This window comes from Patagioenas fasciata, chromosome 1, assembly GCF_037038585.1.
Source record: "Patagioenas fasciata isolate bPatFas1 chromosome 1, bPatFas1.hap1, whole genome shotgun sequence".
NCBI lineage: Eukaryota > Metazoa > Chordata > Aves > Columbiformes > Columbidae > Patagioenas > Patagioenas fasciata.
In genome coordinates, this window is record NC_092520.1 from 172124814 (window position 1) to 172141567 (window position 16754).

Sequence of the window (16754 nt, forward strand, 5' to 3'; positions counted from 1 at the left end):
TGGTCCAGACTAACTTCACACTCAATCCTACTCCCTTGATTGAAACACCCAAATGAGGAGCCTGTAAGTGCCCTAAGGAAGCTGAAAACAAATCAGATTCAGTTTGTTTCTCTAGAGGAATCACTGTCTCTTTTTCCCTCTCTCTCCCTCTGTAGAGTTTGAGTAGACCAAGCTCTGAACAGAAGTTAGAGGGAAAAGCATTATCCCTGTGCCTGGAAGCGTAATGATAAGTATAGGGCAGGAGGGACCGGAGCCCCAGCAGCTTGTTCAGGGGCACCAGGTGGCTGGTGGCAAAGCAGGAGCCAGGGTTTGTGGGTGGCAGCTGCCCACTTGCCACTCCTGCCCTCCACCTGGCTCCTCGAAGCCGTGGACTTCCAGGAGAAACCGGTTCTTCTACTGGTGGCCTGAGAAGGCACTAACAGGCTCTCCATTTAGCTTACATTGGGAGAGCAAGGGGAAGGTGGCAAACCGAAAGCTCTCAGGTTTTCTGACAACCTGGAAGGTTTCTGCCTTCCCTTCCACCCAGGGAACAGGGAAGGGCTGACAGGAGCCCAAAGCCGATATGAAATGTGGATTCTTTCTTTATTTTCTTGTCATCCACAGCCCAAACCCAATAACTGAGGCCTTGCTAAAAGTAAAATGTCTTCATTTGATTCCAACCAACACACAGGCTTGACAAATGTCCTGGCAGGCTGCATTTCCACAAGTGTTTCTGTTGAATACTTCCCACCATGCTAGGAAAAGTGTGTTGTTTTCATGAAGTCACATTGATTTGGACCAGTTCACCTCTTTCAGCCGCTTTGTGTTTCAAAAATGCAATGCATTTAATTTGTAGCCAGTCTTTCATCAGTTATTCAAGCAGCATCACATCAATGCACCTCTGTGTATGTCTGCCCAAGGGCCCAGGAGCATCAATAATAAATGACCAGGCTGGGGAAGGTGGCTCTGGGTTCAAACCAGCAGGTGCGTTGGGGTAGGGGGGCTCATTTGGGCAAGGACTACATAGTGAATGGGAACTGTAGCTTGCAATTCCCTCCCTACAGAAAAGACTCATAAATGTTTAATAAACTTCTTGCCCTTGCCACAGACGAGGTCTTCTTAGCGAACTGGAGTGGCTGGAGGACAGGTATTGTGTCCGTTACTATAGCACCACCTTGCACGGGATCTGGAGAGGCAGAGGAGGGAGGGAAGGAGGAGGATGAGCCCCAGCCAGCCAGCCTGAGGTTTGCCCGTGGAGCTGGCACTGGCAGCTGTGTCCTGCCTGGGGACAACAGCCCCAGCAGCACCCCCAGCTCGCCCACTGCAGCCGCGGGACCAGCCGCCCCGGCACAGGTTCCCGACCCTCCACAGATGCAAGGCAGAGCTGCTGCAAGCGCATCCCTGAATCCCTGAGCACTTCCAGAGCTCACCCTGACTGACTTACTGGCTTCGGAAGATTTTTTTCTTTTCTTTTTTTTTTTTTTTTCTTTTTATTTTTCTTCCACGGTCGTTTTTTGAGCAACTGGTTGTTATTGCAGAGGTCACTGAGGGGACTGGCAGTGGCTCCTGAATTTGGCATCAGGAAATATGACAGCAGAAGTGAATGCTTGTTAACATAAGGGATTTACTGAAGAAGAAAGAGAAAATGCCTTTCAAGGGATTCGGTTCACTGAAGGAAAGATTTTTTAACCCGGGAAAGGAAGAGGTGAAGAACACCATTAGTGACTCGCTGGGGAATCTGAGAAGGTAAAATCCAACAGAAAATTCCCAGACAGGTCCATTGGTTGAATTTATTAAAGAGAAATGAAGTGTAGAAAAATGCATAGACTTAAACCAGAATTTAGACTTGTAAAATTAATATCTGAGTTTAGACAGTGAGAGACACCTTGCTGCATGACAGAAGATGTATAAGGAGCACTGTTACAACAACATATGACTTTAAATGATAGAATATCTATATTGAACAAAAAAATGTGAAACTAAGTTTTGAAATAGTGTTCTAATTCTACAAAGAGGATGGAAAAGTGTCTTAATTTAAAAACTTTTCAATAATTGAATGTGAATAATTCTGTGGTTTAGCTTGCATAAGAAAAATTGATGATTTCACGGGAATTAACACTCCCAATTGGTGTCACTCTTGAAATTAGACTTAATGTTCCTAAATCACAGGGGCTTTTTTGAAAATCTTGTTCTGAATCAGTAAAAGAAAATGTATTAAGTAGAGATGTGTATATGTGTGTTTACTGAGACTAACAAATTAGAAAGACAGAAAGGAGAAGCAGCTGTTTGCTAGCAAACAGAGAAGAAAAGATTAAAGATTTTTATCTTAACCTGAGAGTTTATGAAGTAGCAAATGGAAATATTTTTATTTTTTATTAAATGAAAATACGGTATAACAAATGGCCAGTTTCATACAGGGGAAGAGATTTCTCATTTAAATGGAAGATTATTTCTATTAGTAATGGCCACTGACAACATTAACTCGTGTAATCAATAGATGAGAGACAGAGGGTTCAGTGATGTTTCTTGCAACATTTTAACAAAATGTGTTTTTAGTGACTGAATTGTATTTGCTTTCATATATGTGCCTTTATCTTCTTTTGGGAATTCTATTTTGAGTCAAGATACAGTTCTTGGCATATCTGAAAAAGCCTTTCATCTCAAGAAAATGTATAATATTTTACATGTGTTATACTACAGCACATATATGTGAGAAAATGAGCATGAATACTTTTAAAGAAGTTACTGAGATGCACTGATACATTGCCAGTTACACTATTTCTATACCATGTGAACAGTGTCAGTGTTCCACACAGTTTCAACTTAACTTTATTTACAGTGCCATCAATGGAGTCTAACTTGTTTTGTTTTGTTTTGTTTTGTTTTTACTTTTAAGACATTCTACAGTGATTCCAGGTATTGAATTTTTCTTTCAAAACATCACGGTAAATCATTTATTCAATGAGAAATTCTCTTTGCTGTGGGCTCTTCTGGTGAATTAGCCTCAATACATGTAGGGTTTGTACACAGTCAGTATGTAATGTGGCATTACACTGGGTTTGCTATGTGGAAATGCAATGCGAGCTTTAGATTACCTGAATTACTCTCCCCTTGTAGCCACGTATCAAGGAAGGCATGCTGGCTGCTATGCAGATGATAGTACAGGCACCCAACCTCAGTTACATTACTACTGAATCAAACCAAACCAACTCTGACTTGAGATACAAGAAAATTTGCTGGGTTTAATTATTTTCTGTTTTAAACACATGTGTACTGGTGCCTTTCTTGGATGTACTAGCCAGTGGAAGAAACAATCCAAACAACGAAAGTATTTTTTGCTATATCTGCAATCAGATCTAAGTAAGAATTCCTGCAAGTTTAGCAGTTTCCTGAGAAATGTATAGTCGTATATGAAGGTTTCTGTAAGGAATGAAACACGCATGTTTTGAACTTCATTCTCTACAGCTTAGCCTACAAACGAGAGTGTAGAATTTATTTTTTTTTTACATAATGTACATATGTGTATGTATCAGCTGCAACCTTGACTTTGCACTTCACTCAATCCAATTGGCTTTAATATATTGCAAATCAGCAAAGAATTTGGTTTCTCTTCTAGCATTTGATAGGTGAGTAATTATATTAATGCACAGTCTTGCCTTATATTAATGCACATGCTTCACTAGATCTCTAGGTATGATGCTAGTGACTGCCATGTGTTGATATGGGATATAAACTAGCAAAGTGGGCAGAAAAATACTTTATGGCTTTGATAAATATGAGGAGTCTATGCCTTCCTACCACATTTCTGTCTTACAAACAACAGCGCAGATCCAGAAGATCAGCTGTCAGATACTGGCTGCTCCATAGCATTTACCCATAGATAAGTTCTAGTGCCAAAGCAAAAACAGCATGAAGTGACCTATGGCCTCCTCACAGGTGGGTAGCAACCTCAAATTATTTTGTGGGTCTGCCCACAGGAGGTTACTTAAGGTAGCTGGATGCTGGAGGTGAGGCAAGCAGGTCTGATCCAAGAGGTATCCTCTCACTAGGCTGTTGCCAATGGTTTCATTTGTGACACCTTAGGAAAAGAGGCCTTTGTTTTTAGCTTATCATCAGATGAAATAAATTCGTTAAATATTTTAGAAAACAACCATGTACTGAATAATTTTTAATGCAAAATTGGGTTTGTTCTTGACTAGGAAAATAGAGGGAGGCAGCAAAAAGCAATTTAGAGGATTCAAGGCTTGAGTCAATGGATATCAGAACTGAGGCTCTGCAACTCTCGTAAGTTTTTCAGAAAACAAAGCTTTTCCGGCAGAGCTTCTTGGCAGGCACAAACACTTTGGGCATTCTGTGAACTTAGTGTAGTCAAATAAAAATTAATGAACTAAAGTAAAATCTCAGATTCTGCCTCTCTGAGGATTTTATTCATAGGAGTCTTGAATCAGCTAACAGCAACTGTGGGCTTACTGATGAAGTGGGAAGTGACTAAGTGAGTTTGCAACTGTTCCTGCAAAAAGCTGTACGGGCCATGTCACACAGCTGCTGTGTGTAGTCTGGGCACTGACAGGTGTATCTCTGCCTACTGCAGGTGTCCCTTGATGAATTAGATAGCCTAAACTGCTAAAACCCGCACCTTGAATCTGAGTGATATGCCCTTGCACTGGACAAGGCTTGTCCACCTGCATTGGGTCATAGGCCAAGTCTTCTCAAATTTTTCCTTTGCATACAAGTACAGAGAGTTCAGTGCAGTGCAGCCCATGCAGACCTGTGAACACAGTGGGGGTGTCAGGACTCAGCGGGTCTTTGAGTTGTGCAAGGTTCCCTTGCACAACAGCATCAGTGAAAGAGCACAGTAGACATGTGCAGTGCTGCAGCACCCATGGGGCATCATCCCTCCAGAGCATTGGGGCTGTGCTGAGGAGAAACTGTGAGCCTGCCCTGCAGCCTGGGAGTGTAGCACCTGTGAGATGCAGCCCCGTGGTGTGTACATTGAGACATGCCATGAGTTTAATGCAAATACCATGCAGGAACCAGCTGGAGAAGTCTCATGCGCTGAGCAATTTAAGAGGGTTTGCCTGTCTGTACTGAGATTTTGTGCCAATGCATCTATTGCATGATTTGTTGTGGATAATTGTCACCTGGGCAAATCCCCAGGGAGTAAATGAGATCTCAGAAAATTGTATCTGCTTTTGGATAAATGAAATTTTTCCATAGTCAATGTGTATGTTTCTAAAGTTATGGCAGGATCATCAAAAGTTGTTGCGTGGGGTGACTGATGCTGCATTTATAGGTGTGAGGCTTGAACATCGTGCATGATTGTGCTGCAGCTGTCTGTGAAAGACTGTAATATCTGTTAAAAGCCATTCTAGAGTGTGTTCTAACATGTGGCAACTATTAACATTTGCTCCTTATTGTAGAATCTATGTGTTTGTAATCAAATGAAAAGAATGATATGATTCCTGTTCACCCACTAAATCATTTGAAGAAATAACTAATTTCTATGCTAAAGTCCCATATGTACAGATTGATGAATATATATCTATTCTAGTGTTTTTATTTATTACTGATGTGAATTTTTGAAGTTTCTTTAATTCTTCCAAAATTCTGTATATGCCAACATAAAGTAATTCAATAAAGAAGAGAAATTTTGCATAGAGTTATTACAACATTTAGGCACAGAACATGGACACAGATATCTTCAAACAGCTTCGCTCTTCTTACTCACCATGTGTTGTATGTTTGCTGAAAAAACAAGACTGTTGTAAGGACTGAGCATTCCCCATGCAGCAAAATGCTCTCCTGTGTTAGTCAGTTAATTAGAGGAGAGTCCTGGCTCTGAAGCAGTTTCCTTCTAACTCGTTGGTGTATAACAAGTGAAAATTTTCAGTGGTGCTGCAACTATACAGATCATTTGGAAGACCTATTTCTTATCTTTTAATGGGGTTGCCATACATTTGTTATATACCTTTTCAATAAAATAAAGCCAAAAAGCTAGGTTAAACACTGGCTCTGTGAATGTCTGCACTGCTAATGTTTCACACCAGCTCCATTTTTGGAATGCTGTTGCAAAATAATTTTCTCTAAAACAAATCTGTTATGGACGGGTTCAAGCAAGTTTTGGGGATATGAAACAAAGTGTGTGGATTTGGGGTTGTCAATCAGTCCTGAACTTGCTTTTATTAGTGAGTAGTTGAATACAATAGCAAAACAATTAATTGCACTGCAGAGGCAATGTTGGCTAATTGTGCTCATCCTGGCTCCCCGCTTTTAAAAGTGAATTTGGAGCAGGATGATATTTTCATGCCTATGTGAATTGACAGGCAGCTGAAAATGTCCAGACCAGAACAGATGTTTTGGCTTTGCACGATGTGTTTAATCTTTACCAGCTGCCCAAAATCATGCATCAGTTAAAATCTAATGTCTCTCTTATAAATAGAGAGTGTGGTAAAGGTATAAAAATTTGAGGAATCGTACTTTGAGTTAATTCAATCAGTACCTTAGATTAAGTTGGAGGAAGACAATTAAATTACTTCTTTTGGTTTGTTAATGACTCTTTTAAGATCACAGCGGTTCTAAAAAACAATTTTTCAATTGTCTTTTTACTTCCTGAGATCTTTATTTTTGATATTTTATTCAGTTTAAACCTACCTATATTAGCACACAGAGCATGGAATATATGGTATCTTCTTTTTAAAGTGGCTGACTGCATTACTCTCTGTATTCTCATTTCACTAAAAAATGCTGTTTCCCTGCCAGTGAATCATAAGATCTCAACCACCTTCAATAACACCACAGTAATATCACATTTCCAGTGTTACCTTGCTGTAATGCAAAGTCTTCCCTCCAGCCTGACAATGAGCTAATGATCTAACTTTGCAGTTGGCACTGCTTTGAACAAGGGGTTAAATCAAATAACCCCTGGTGTTCTCTTCTGGCCCCAAACACTCCAGTTCTAGAATTTCTTGGAAATATGAGCTGATGGACTGTAACGTACTTTTTTTCTTATTATTTAGATAAGGCTGGAGTAATGTTTTGGTTATACAATGTGAAGAGGAGTAATATAGTTAAAAATGTACTCATCGGGCTGCAGCTCTAAAGACTAGAAATACTGAGATTTTTAATTGAAATTTCATATTGGAAAGATATCTTTAAGTCCCCAGGAAACACACCAGAAAGCCATACATATCACCTTTAGTATAGAGTACTATCTATTAGATTATGGGTAGTACATTAAATTAAAAGCAACTGGAGAAAACTGTGATTAAACCAACACCTTTCTCCCTAGAAAACCCAACCAGCTACTGTGTAGATCACCCATGTGTAGTTCATCCCTATAAGCTCTGGCAACATTTCTTTATAGCCAATTTTTATACAGAAAACCAAAGGGCATTAGATTTCAGATACATTCAGTCAGATGTGTGAAAGAGGGAAATAGGTTACTCCTTATCAGAAATGAGTGAATGAAATCATTTCATCATCTTATATGGCAAGCTGGCTTCTTTTAGATTAAGCAACTGTTCATATTTTCACAGTACTGAGAGTAACTCCATGGCAGACACAAGAGGAGCTGGATCCTGAGCTCACTGCTTCAGAGCAATGCCAAAACTGAAAGGCTTCTTAAAAAGCTGCTGATTGAGGTCTCCCTTTAGTGAACACTTAACCTTGCAAATAGTGTTCAGTGGGCTAGTCATGTATTCACAGCTAACCATCTGCTTAAGTGTTTTAAGATGTCAGCAAACCCATATTCTGCATTTACAACAAAGGCATGGGAAGTTAATGTTAGGAAAGGAACTATTTACCTCTGGTCCAGGGGTGCGTGTGCAGTTCTTTCTGATCTCACCTTTTCTCTCAGAGATATTCCATGGCCCTACAGAACAGGATGTTAATACCTCCAATCGGAACAGGAGACCAAATTAATTTTTAATTGCACTATTGTGCAATTCCAGATTACATGGAAGTGCCATTTTGATTAATATGAATCTGTCAACTGGAGTGCTTGTAGGAAAAGGAAAAATGCAGAATACACAAAGCCAAAGGAGCTGCGCTCCTGCGTTAACTAGAGTTGGTGAGCAGCCTCTCACAGACTGAAGTGGCTGGGTACCATTTGCTCCTATCCCAAATAAATGGGAGAGTCAGCATCCTGGGCCAATTCACTCCCAGTTCTTCCCAAGACCACTGCAGTTGCCACACCAAATTTGATCCCAGGCCAAGCCCTTTCAGTCTCTGCTGCTGAGGAGCGGTGAACTGACAGCCCAGAATGTCAGTGTTCTCCTTCAGATCTCATTTAATATGAAGTATTTTACACAAAGGGCAACACATTCAACAATAGGATTTGTGGAGGTTCACTTTGCAATGACCTAAGTCCTTGCGGCAAGAAGATGTTTCTGAGAGGAGTGGACACCAGGTTTCAAATCCCTTGAGGCAAAGAAAGTCTGGGCCTGGCTCTTTTACACCTTAAATAGGTACTTTTGGCACCAGACCCTCTTCTCCTCTTCGGTATAGCCCTGATTTTTGTCTCACAGGTGAAAATAAATACACAGGGAGTACTGGGCTAAGCAAAACCATGCTTTGTGCTGTATTTGCCCATTTCTTGAAACCTACTGCCAGCTCTGCTTAGTGGATCTAATTAGAAATGGTGATTAATTTCTTCATATGTACATTTTCCTAACAATCACTAGAATTAATCACAACAGAGCTCAATAGAGCTCTTATAATTATGCTCATGAATAGCCTGTGAACCTTTTTCCAGTTAGCTGTCCGGTTGGGTGGCTTGGATTTACAAATTTCAGAGGTTGTTGATGAAAAAGCACGGGCTACGCTAACCTTTCACAGCCTGCTCAGGATTAACCCATCACACCATCATTTTCTCTTTCTTCACCCATTCAGGAAAATCGATGGCACCAATGCAGAGGAAGATCACATTGAGCTGACAGAAGAGGGTCAGCCAGTGCAGGCGAGCACCCGCAAGCCGGCACCGTGTGACTGCCACTGCTGCGGCCTGCCCAAGCGCTACATCATCGCCATCATGAGCGGCCTGGGATTCTGCATCTCCTTCGGGATTAGGTGCAACCTGGGTGTGGCCATTGTGGAAATGGTGAACAATAACACCGTTTATGTCAATGGAAAACCAGAGCTGCGGGTGAGAAATCGCCTTCCTTGCACTATTCTGAACAGATCCCATTGCAAAATCATCAAAGTGATACATATCGAAGTACTGTATATACATAGATCAAAAGTGGAGGTAGGGAGATATGTGAGTCTGGATTCATATAGTCATGCAGGTGCTTAATTGCTATTTAGGTTTCTATGTCACATTAAAAATCTGTAAAATCTGAGGATTTGCAATGTCATACAGGATGTAAATGGCAGAAATGAGAACTGAACTGGCTTGCATGTCTGTCAGGTTCCTGATCTTTCAGTAGTAGACAGATTTTGTTGCAGGAGCAGAAGCTTTTACTATTTATTGTCTCTCAGGGAAGCACGGTCCGATGCTGCTGCAGAAGGAATGATTAATTGCTGTATGTAGTTCTTCACTCTTCAGAGCAGTGGATGACTTCCAAGACCTTACCGTAGTCACTGGCAATAAGGCAACAGGTTTTTACAGATTATTAACAATGTGGATTGCTGTCTAGAGGTATTGGGAGCTATGTGCCAAGCCATTTTCAAATTTGTGGTAGATGGCATGTGGTACACAGTAGATACCTACAAACCTTTAACAATGCACCCAAGGAACTGCAGGTCCAATGCATACCTTAGTTTCCTCAGTCCTGCCTTGGTAATAGCTGTGATATCATGAGTCCCTTAGGGACTTTATGAGCTTGAACCTCATTTACATTTGCTCTACTTGCTGACATATTTTTTGGTTATTTTTGTCCTAACAAATTAGTCACAGGAATATTGAGTCTTACCTGATGGTTCCTCATGTGCTGAGATCCAGGAGGAAAGACACTGCAGAAGGACAAAGTTATCATCAGACCCTCCCAGGGAACAGAGGCTTCCCCCAGCTCATGAATATCCTTTGTCAGCACATTCCGTAAAACAAAACACCAGAGAGGCAGATACCTTCTGTCATGTTTCTAGATATGAATGAAAAGCTGTGCAATTATTCATCAGCTTTTCTTTCAGATATTTTAACTTGTTAACAAAAATTGCAGAAAGTGTCTATAGCAAATTTCCAAAGTTAAAATTATGCCTGTCTGCATGCCTCATGGTCACAGGTGCTATTGATCTGCAAAGACCCAGAGGTGATGTTTATGATTCTAGGTCTGCGGGTTAAATAAACCTTCCTTCCCTTCCCACATTATGCCATGGCCAGTCCTTCACTGTTTTACTCTCACCTTCCTACTTATCAAGCAGAGTGTTTCTAATCAGACTCAATAAACCACAGAAAGATTTACCAAAGCAAATGAAGAGCTTCCTGGTTTTTCCTCATCTGCAATCTGCTCTGACCAACTCCTGCTGCTTAGACTTCCTGAGTTTGTATTTATTCAGCCTAATTCCTGCTCCCTAGGGTCCTGCTGTGACTTCCTGGTCCTGTGCTTCACCCTGGAGCAAGAGAAAGGATGTGCCTGCACGGGTTGTGAAGTGCAGAAGAGGTAGTTTGAGGAAATTAGGACAAACTCATCTCGTGAATCTGAAATTCTTCTCTTTGGGCATAAGCACCACTTGATACAGGAAGTTTTTCCACGTTTTATGGTATTTCTGCCTTCAGAAATTAACACTACTTAGAAACTAAGCTGGAAATCACTAGTAGAAAATCATGTATTTAAAACAGAAATGTAACTCAGCACAGGAAATTGGGTGTCTTGTCAGAAGGTATATGGATGGGGAGGAATACTGTTTAGCCCTCTGTAAACATGCCTGGTAATTAATGTAACCTCTTTCTCTGCACATCAAATGATGATCTATTTCTTAATTTACTTGTTTGGGAAAAAAAAATCAATCTACTGAGGAAAATGGGTTCTTCTGTATACACACAGAAAGTAATACAGAAAAAAAAAATGTGAAGGTTTACCATTCTAGTGTTCATTTTTCTGTGGTGTTTTAGTGACTGTTTTAATTCAGAATCTAAAAGATAGCTGTGCTACTTGCTTATATGATGCTTAGCCACCTTTCCTTACTGTGTGATTAGCATAACAATGGTCATGAAGCACAGTGTCACAGTTTCTCTGGGCTTCAAAGCAGCTCTTCTGAACTGAGGGTTCAAGAGGAAAAGTTGACACTGACCTTACGTCAGTGTGATTAAATGGAGCCAGGCCCTCTCTGGCCTCCCGGAAGGGAGGGCAAGAGGGGCACCTTGGATCACCTGTCTTTTCTTTGCTCCCTCTATGTTTTGCCATGAGCTTTTGCTGTCCCTCCTCTTAACAAGATATGTTGAACAGGCTCATCAGAGAACAGGAATGACCTTGTTCAGGAAGAGCCTTGAGAAGACTGAAACTGATTGGTATCCAAGGATGAGGTGTATGGTGAAAGTATTTCTCTTGGCTGCAGCCATTTGTGGTTAGGAACCACCTATGACCAGCCTGCAGGTGGCCTTCTGTATCCAAATCCAACCCTACAACTGGCATCACTTTTAATAAAAGATAAACCCGTCAGCTAGCTAGTGTTACCAAGCCTTACTTCCAGATTGCCTTATCTTCAGGTATTACCCCCCATCACCCCACTCCCCGTTTTCTGCTCCCATATTACTTCATTCAGATGGTGAATGGTCAGAGTTTGGCCCTGACAAGGAGAACTGTGGTTAATACAAGACCAGTCATCTGATCAACCCAAAGGACCTGAGCAACCTTGGTAATTGTGGGAAAATATATATGGTCAATGAAAGGCATCAGGCCCCGGGAAGCACATTTCAGGGCTGAGCAGCTCAAGGGGAAGCAGTGACAAGTGACAAAGATGGAGGTCTAGCATTAGTTGCCTTCTGGCTGAAACCTTTCCCCACTCCTATCCACCCATCTGAAAGCTAAGAGCCAATGCAGCAATCTCACCTGAGAATTTGACACCCTTTTACCTTTACTGCAGGAGATTCAAGCTCATCAACACCAGCATAAAGACTGCCTTGATTTGGAGGATGAGTGACTTCTGTGTGACTTCCAAATAGTGGCTATCTTACAATGAACATGTTTCATCTTACAGCATTTTTTTCTGATTCCTTTACAGAAAGCCCAGTTCAACTGGGATCCAGAGACAGTGGGACTCATTCATGGCTCTTTTTTCTGGGGTTACATTGTGACACAAATTCCAGGAGGGTTCATCTCAAACAAATTGGCTGCTAACAGGTAAGAAAACAATAAGCAAAAGAATTAAGTTTTACAGCCTGATGATTATGACTACCAACATAGTGAATTAATGTGTTTCAGGAATGCACATCTAAACCAAAACTTGTAGTACTTTTGTCCATAACCAAAAATGGGACTAGATTTCCATTACAGGTCTATTGCTGATTCTCCCAATTTGGCTTTCTCATCTCAAATACTTACACATTTCTTATTCTTTAAACAATAATGCTTTCTGGACACTGTTAGGAAAATCACACTTAATGCTTCAGACAATGATTGTAGCATTTGTCTTCCAGAAGTTGCCTTAGTGCTTTTTAGCTCAACCTAACACCAAAATAAAATTTTCCAAAAAAAATTTGTCTTTTCTCCTTTAAAAATTTCCTGTTGACTGAAGCTGGGCATATAGGCATTATAGCACCATTTATATTCAGAAGACACCAATCCATCCTCCTGCACATGGATAGCCTCACCGTGACTGGATACAGTATTGACATTTGCAATTAGAATTGCCTAGAACTTCTAATAGAGCTTCATGATTTCTTTTTGGCAAACTCTGAGCATCTATACAGATTTCTTACATGCTCATTGTGTTTGTGGGCTGATTTTTTTTTTTTTCTAATTCAGCAGCTTTTGAAAATGAAAGTAAGAAAAGTAGATAGTATTGCCGAAGTTAACTTTGATTTTGGGCTTTACTTCAAAAAGTCTTCAGAACTTGGAGTATGGTCACAACAGAGAGAGGGAGATTGTCTGAAAACAGCTCTTTGTAAATGAACTCATGAGATGTGCATCTTAAGGGCATTTGAGATATATAGACAAAAATGATGGCTGGTATTAATTTCATTTTCTGAAAATGACATGTGACTTACCTAGAAACATTTCCAGAATTGGAAAAGGTCTTGAAGACTAGTTAGATATTGTTTTGTCCCAAATCAAAGCACTTTGCTTCTCTGCATTCTGCAAAGAGCTTGTAGGGGTTACAGACTGCCTGGGATTTCTTCCCACCTATATGCCCTTATAGAAATCGCTCCAGGACAGAGTCATCCCATAGAATTGCCTAGAAGTTCAGTCCCAAGTCCCCTCTGCCCGTAACCAGAAGTTACTCAGAATTCGGTTTGCACTGCTTCTTCAACACTGCTTGCATCCCCAATTATTCATTTCTCTACCACACAAAAGTGCGTAAGCAGAGTATTTTGCCATCTGCGGAATAAACCAAACAAATTAGCTAAGCTTAATCATTTCTACAGCCTTTCTGGTCTTGCCACCAGCTTTTGCAGCAGAAGGGCCTCAAAACACAGATGTGCACACTGTTGGCTGAATAATTCAGCATATTATTAGTTTGGCTTTTGTTTCCTTAATTTTCTTGCAAACAGGAAAATCAACCATGTTGACACTGTAACTCAATGCATTCTGTCAGCTGACTATTTCCTTAGGTATGCATTGTGCATATGGGCAGAAAGCTGTATTTCTGTTCCCATGGGACTTTCAGACTCAATCTAATACTATAATGCAACATAAAATTATGTATTTGACTATCATAACTGGGTTTAGGAGTAGAATTTGTTGAGGAGTGACAACATCCCAAAGGCTGGGCTTGAAAAGAATTTCTCTTTGTAGTAATCTGGCTAACATGATGTTTTTCCTTTGTTTGTTGTTCACCCAACCAACTTCAGCTTGGGTAGGTTCAACAGCACTGCTGTTTCAAAGGGGTTACTTGCTTGCTAAGACACAGAGCAGGAGATGTGGGATCAGTCTGTGAACCCACCACCCCTAGAAAGACAAATGTTTTCTTTTGTCCCAACAGCACTCTGGCAATGAGATGTATTATTCTATCTTATTATTGTCATTCCAGAGTTAGGTACAGACTCTTTTGTGACCTGTTTAAATCTTGCTCAGCGCTGTGCAACCTTGAGCATACGTGGATGCCTCCACCTCAGGCACTTATCTAATGCAAATAGTTATCTGTAATGATGAGGGATTCAAACGGATCTCAGAACAGCTGAAAATGATGAGGGCTTTACAGCTTTGCATCAAAACCACCTAACACCGTGTAATTTTCTTTATACATTTGTCTAAATTTGTGTAGGTCTGCATTCCACTAAAAAGTTCATGAACCATTTAGTGATAATGTCCCTTTAACTTGTTGTTTATCCTCAAACATAATTTCATCATTGTTTGGTGGTGACAAGGATACGTGAAACATGAGGCATCTCCTGATATCGGTTTTCAGTAACAGCACCCTGCTGGGCAGGAGAGTCCGTCACTGAAGAAGTCTGTTTTGATCCCAAAATGACAGCTGGCCTGGGATGACAGCAGAGAGGAGAGAAGAATGCATGAATGAATTGAGCAGAACTGGGACATTTTTAGTCTTGGTGGGGATCAACATGTTTGGGACAAATGGCAGTGAACCGCTGGAAAGATGCTGGCTCTTTGTGGAAACGTTACTCACCCTCTTAAATATTAGCAGTAGAGTCACTGGTTCTAACTCAGTATAAATGATGCATTTACAACCCATGCATATTAAGAGTGGATGCTAAATGGAGTAACAGAGATTGGAAACTCAGTCTTCAGAGATAGCTGTTTGGATAACTAAACATGTTATCTTTCTTACACATTATTCTTTCATGTGCTTATTAATTTACATAACTTGCTGTAGTTCCCTGAGACTGTCAAGAGCATTATGATCTGATATTTCTATCAGTGGCAAGGAAACAAGGTGCAAAACTTTCCCTCACTGATCATAAGAGTGCGCTAAATAATAGTTATTTTTCAGCTAAATGTTTACTTGACTTTGAAAGCAGTCTCCTAAATGTAACAATATGATAACAGGCTTTGTATTCCAGTTCAGATTTTTGGACTGATTTCTATATAAATTCGTTCCTTTGTCACTTCCTGCACCAGCACACCCAGCCTCTTTGCTTTTGTGTTCATCTGTTCAGTGCTTTCTTGTCATTCAGATTATGAGCTGTCAGGGCATGGATGGTTGGTTTCATCAGTAGGTGTATAGACTTTAGATAAAAGAGTGTCAATCTCCGACATTAGATTCTTTGCACTATACTACTGCCACTAATACTACTGTGGATAATTAGATCCAAAAAATGAGATGACATATATTTCCTGTGAATAATTTTCAAAAAGAGATCGGAACTTAAACAGTTGAAACCATTATTAAAAAAAAATGGCAACAAAAGTTTTTAAAACTTTATAAATATTTTCAAGTGGAGCATGATAAATAGCTATGTATAATAAGATGTGTGCATGTCTTTGGCAGAAAAATCAAAAGGGAGAGGAATACTGCTGTTGTCCAAATCATACGATTTCAAATAAAATATCTATCCAATGCCATTCATAAATCAGAATGAAGCTTAATGTGTATTTCTGAAATACCACATGCATAACAAGACAATTCAAAATTTTGTTAAATGAACATGAATGGTGGTCCACAAAGAGCATCATGCTGCTGGCTAACATCAGTGTAGCCATGAGCTGAGAGTCTGGAACAAAAGGGGCTGCTTTATTTTGAGGGTGTCACCTTGTGTCTCAGAGGAAGAAAGGGCAGCCTTGGGCTCCTACGTGCTGTGGTCAGCAGGGCCACCGACCACTGCAACTTTCTATCTGCAGGAAGAAAGATCTCCCACACAAAGGCAGTCTGCAAGGAGCCAGATATGGCTGCTTTGAATTGTAGACAACACAAAGAAACAGTAAACTATTGAGGATTAGCAGTTATCCATTCAGTTTAAGTGGTGCTTGACAGTTGCGGAGAACTACTGCCGGTTCTGATATTTTTAAGTACTGTTATAGGATCTTAGAGGGGATCCTCATGCATATCAGTTTCCACAGATGCTGGAGTAATGAACTCTTGATATTTGGAGACTGCATGACGCAGCTATTGAACCCCTTTCATTGCATAGAAAGGAAACCTGAGACTTCAGTCAGCCTGATGTGAAGATACATGAAATCTAATAAATCAAGCACAGCTCATTCCTTCTAATGATATTAATTTCAATGATAGTTTCAGCTGGTTATTCCTGATTTCTTTCTTGATTTCCAGTTGTGTTTTTCTTGATGCAGCAGCCTCGGTTTTCAAATGAGCTCCCCAGATGTCCTTTCAAGAGCTGGGCGCACAGGGATGCTTTTTCCTTGCACTACAGCATCAGTGCCTGGCAAACCTGCAGCCCATGCCATACTGAAGTGACTGTCCTGTAGCCCAGCTGTCTTTCAAGTCTAGTGTCTCTGTTGTTTATTATTGATAGAGGAAGGTAATTGTGCACCATTCTTCAGATAAACATAGGAAAGCCTGTGCCCGTGCTGGGAAAAGCTCTCACAGGCTGCGTTGAGTGACGCAGACACGGCTTTGAGTGCTACTTCAGGGTCTCTGAGTGGCCTGGACTTACTGGGATACTACTTGGATCCATTACCACTACAGAGAGGTTTCTGCTGCCTGTTTCTTTAATGGGTTCTAACGTTTAGGAGGTTGCAAATGATTTCCCGAAGGCACTG

General features: G+C 40.6%; 1 protein-coding gene across 1 annotated transcript in view; it reads left to right on the top strand.

Annotated features, from left to right (window-relative positions):
* Window positions 1-1208: 1208 nt before the first annotated feature.
* SLC17A8 (solute carrier family 17 member 8) overlaps window positions 1209-16754 on the top strand; it is a 30241-nt gene continuing 14695 nt past the window's right edge. Inside the window, exons 1-3 of the mRNA XM_065850161.2 lie at window positions 1209-1725; window positions 8869-9121; window positions 12139-12257. Coding sequence (XP_065706233.2) covers window positions 1583-1725; window positions 8869-9121; window positions 12139-12257 — 515 coding nt within the window. The 5' untranslated portion in view covers window positions 1209-1582. The remainder of the gene's footprint in view (window positions 1726-8868; window positions 9122-12138; window positions 12258-16754) is intronic.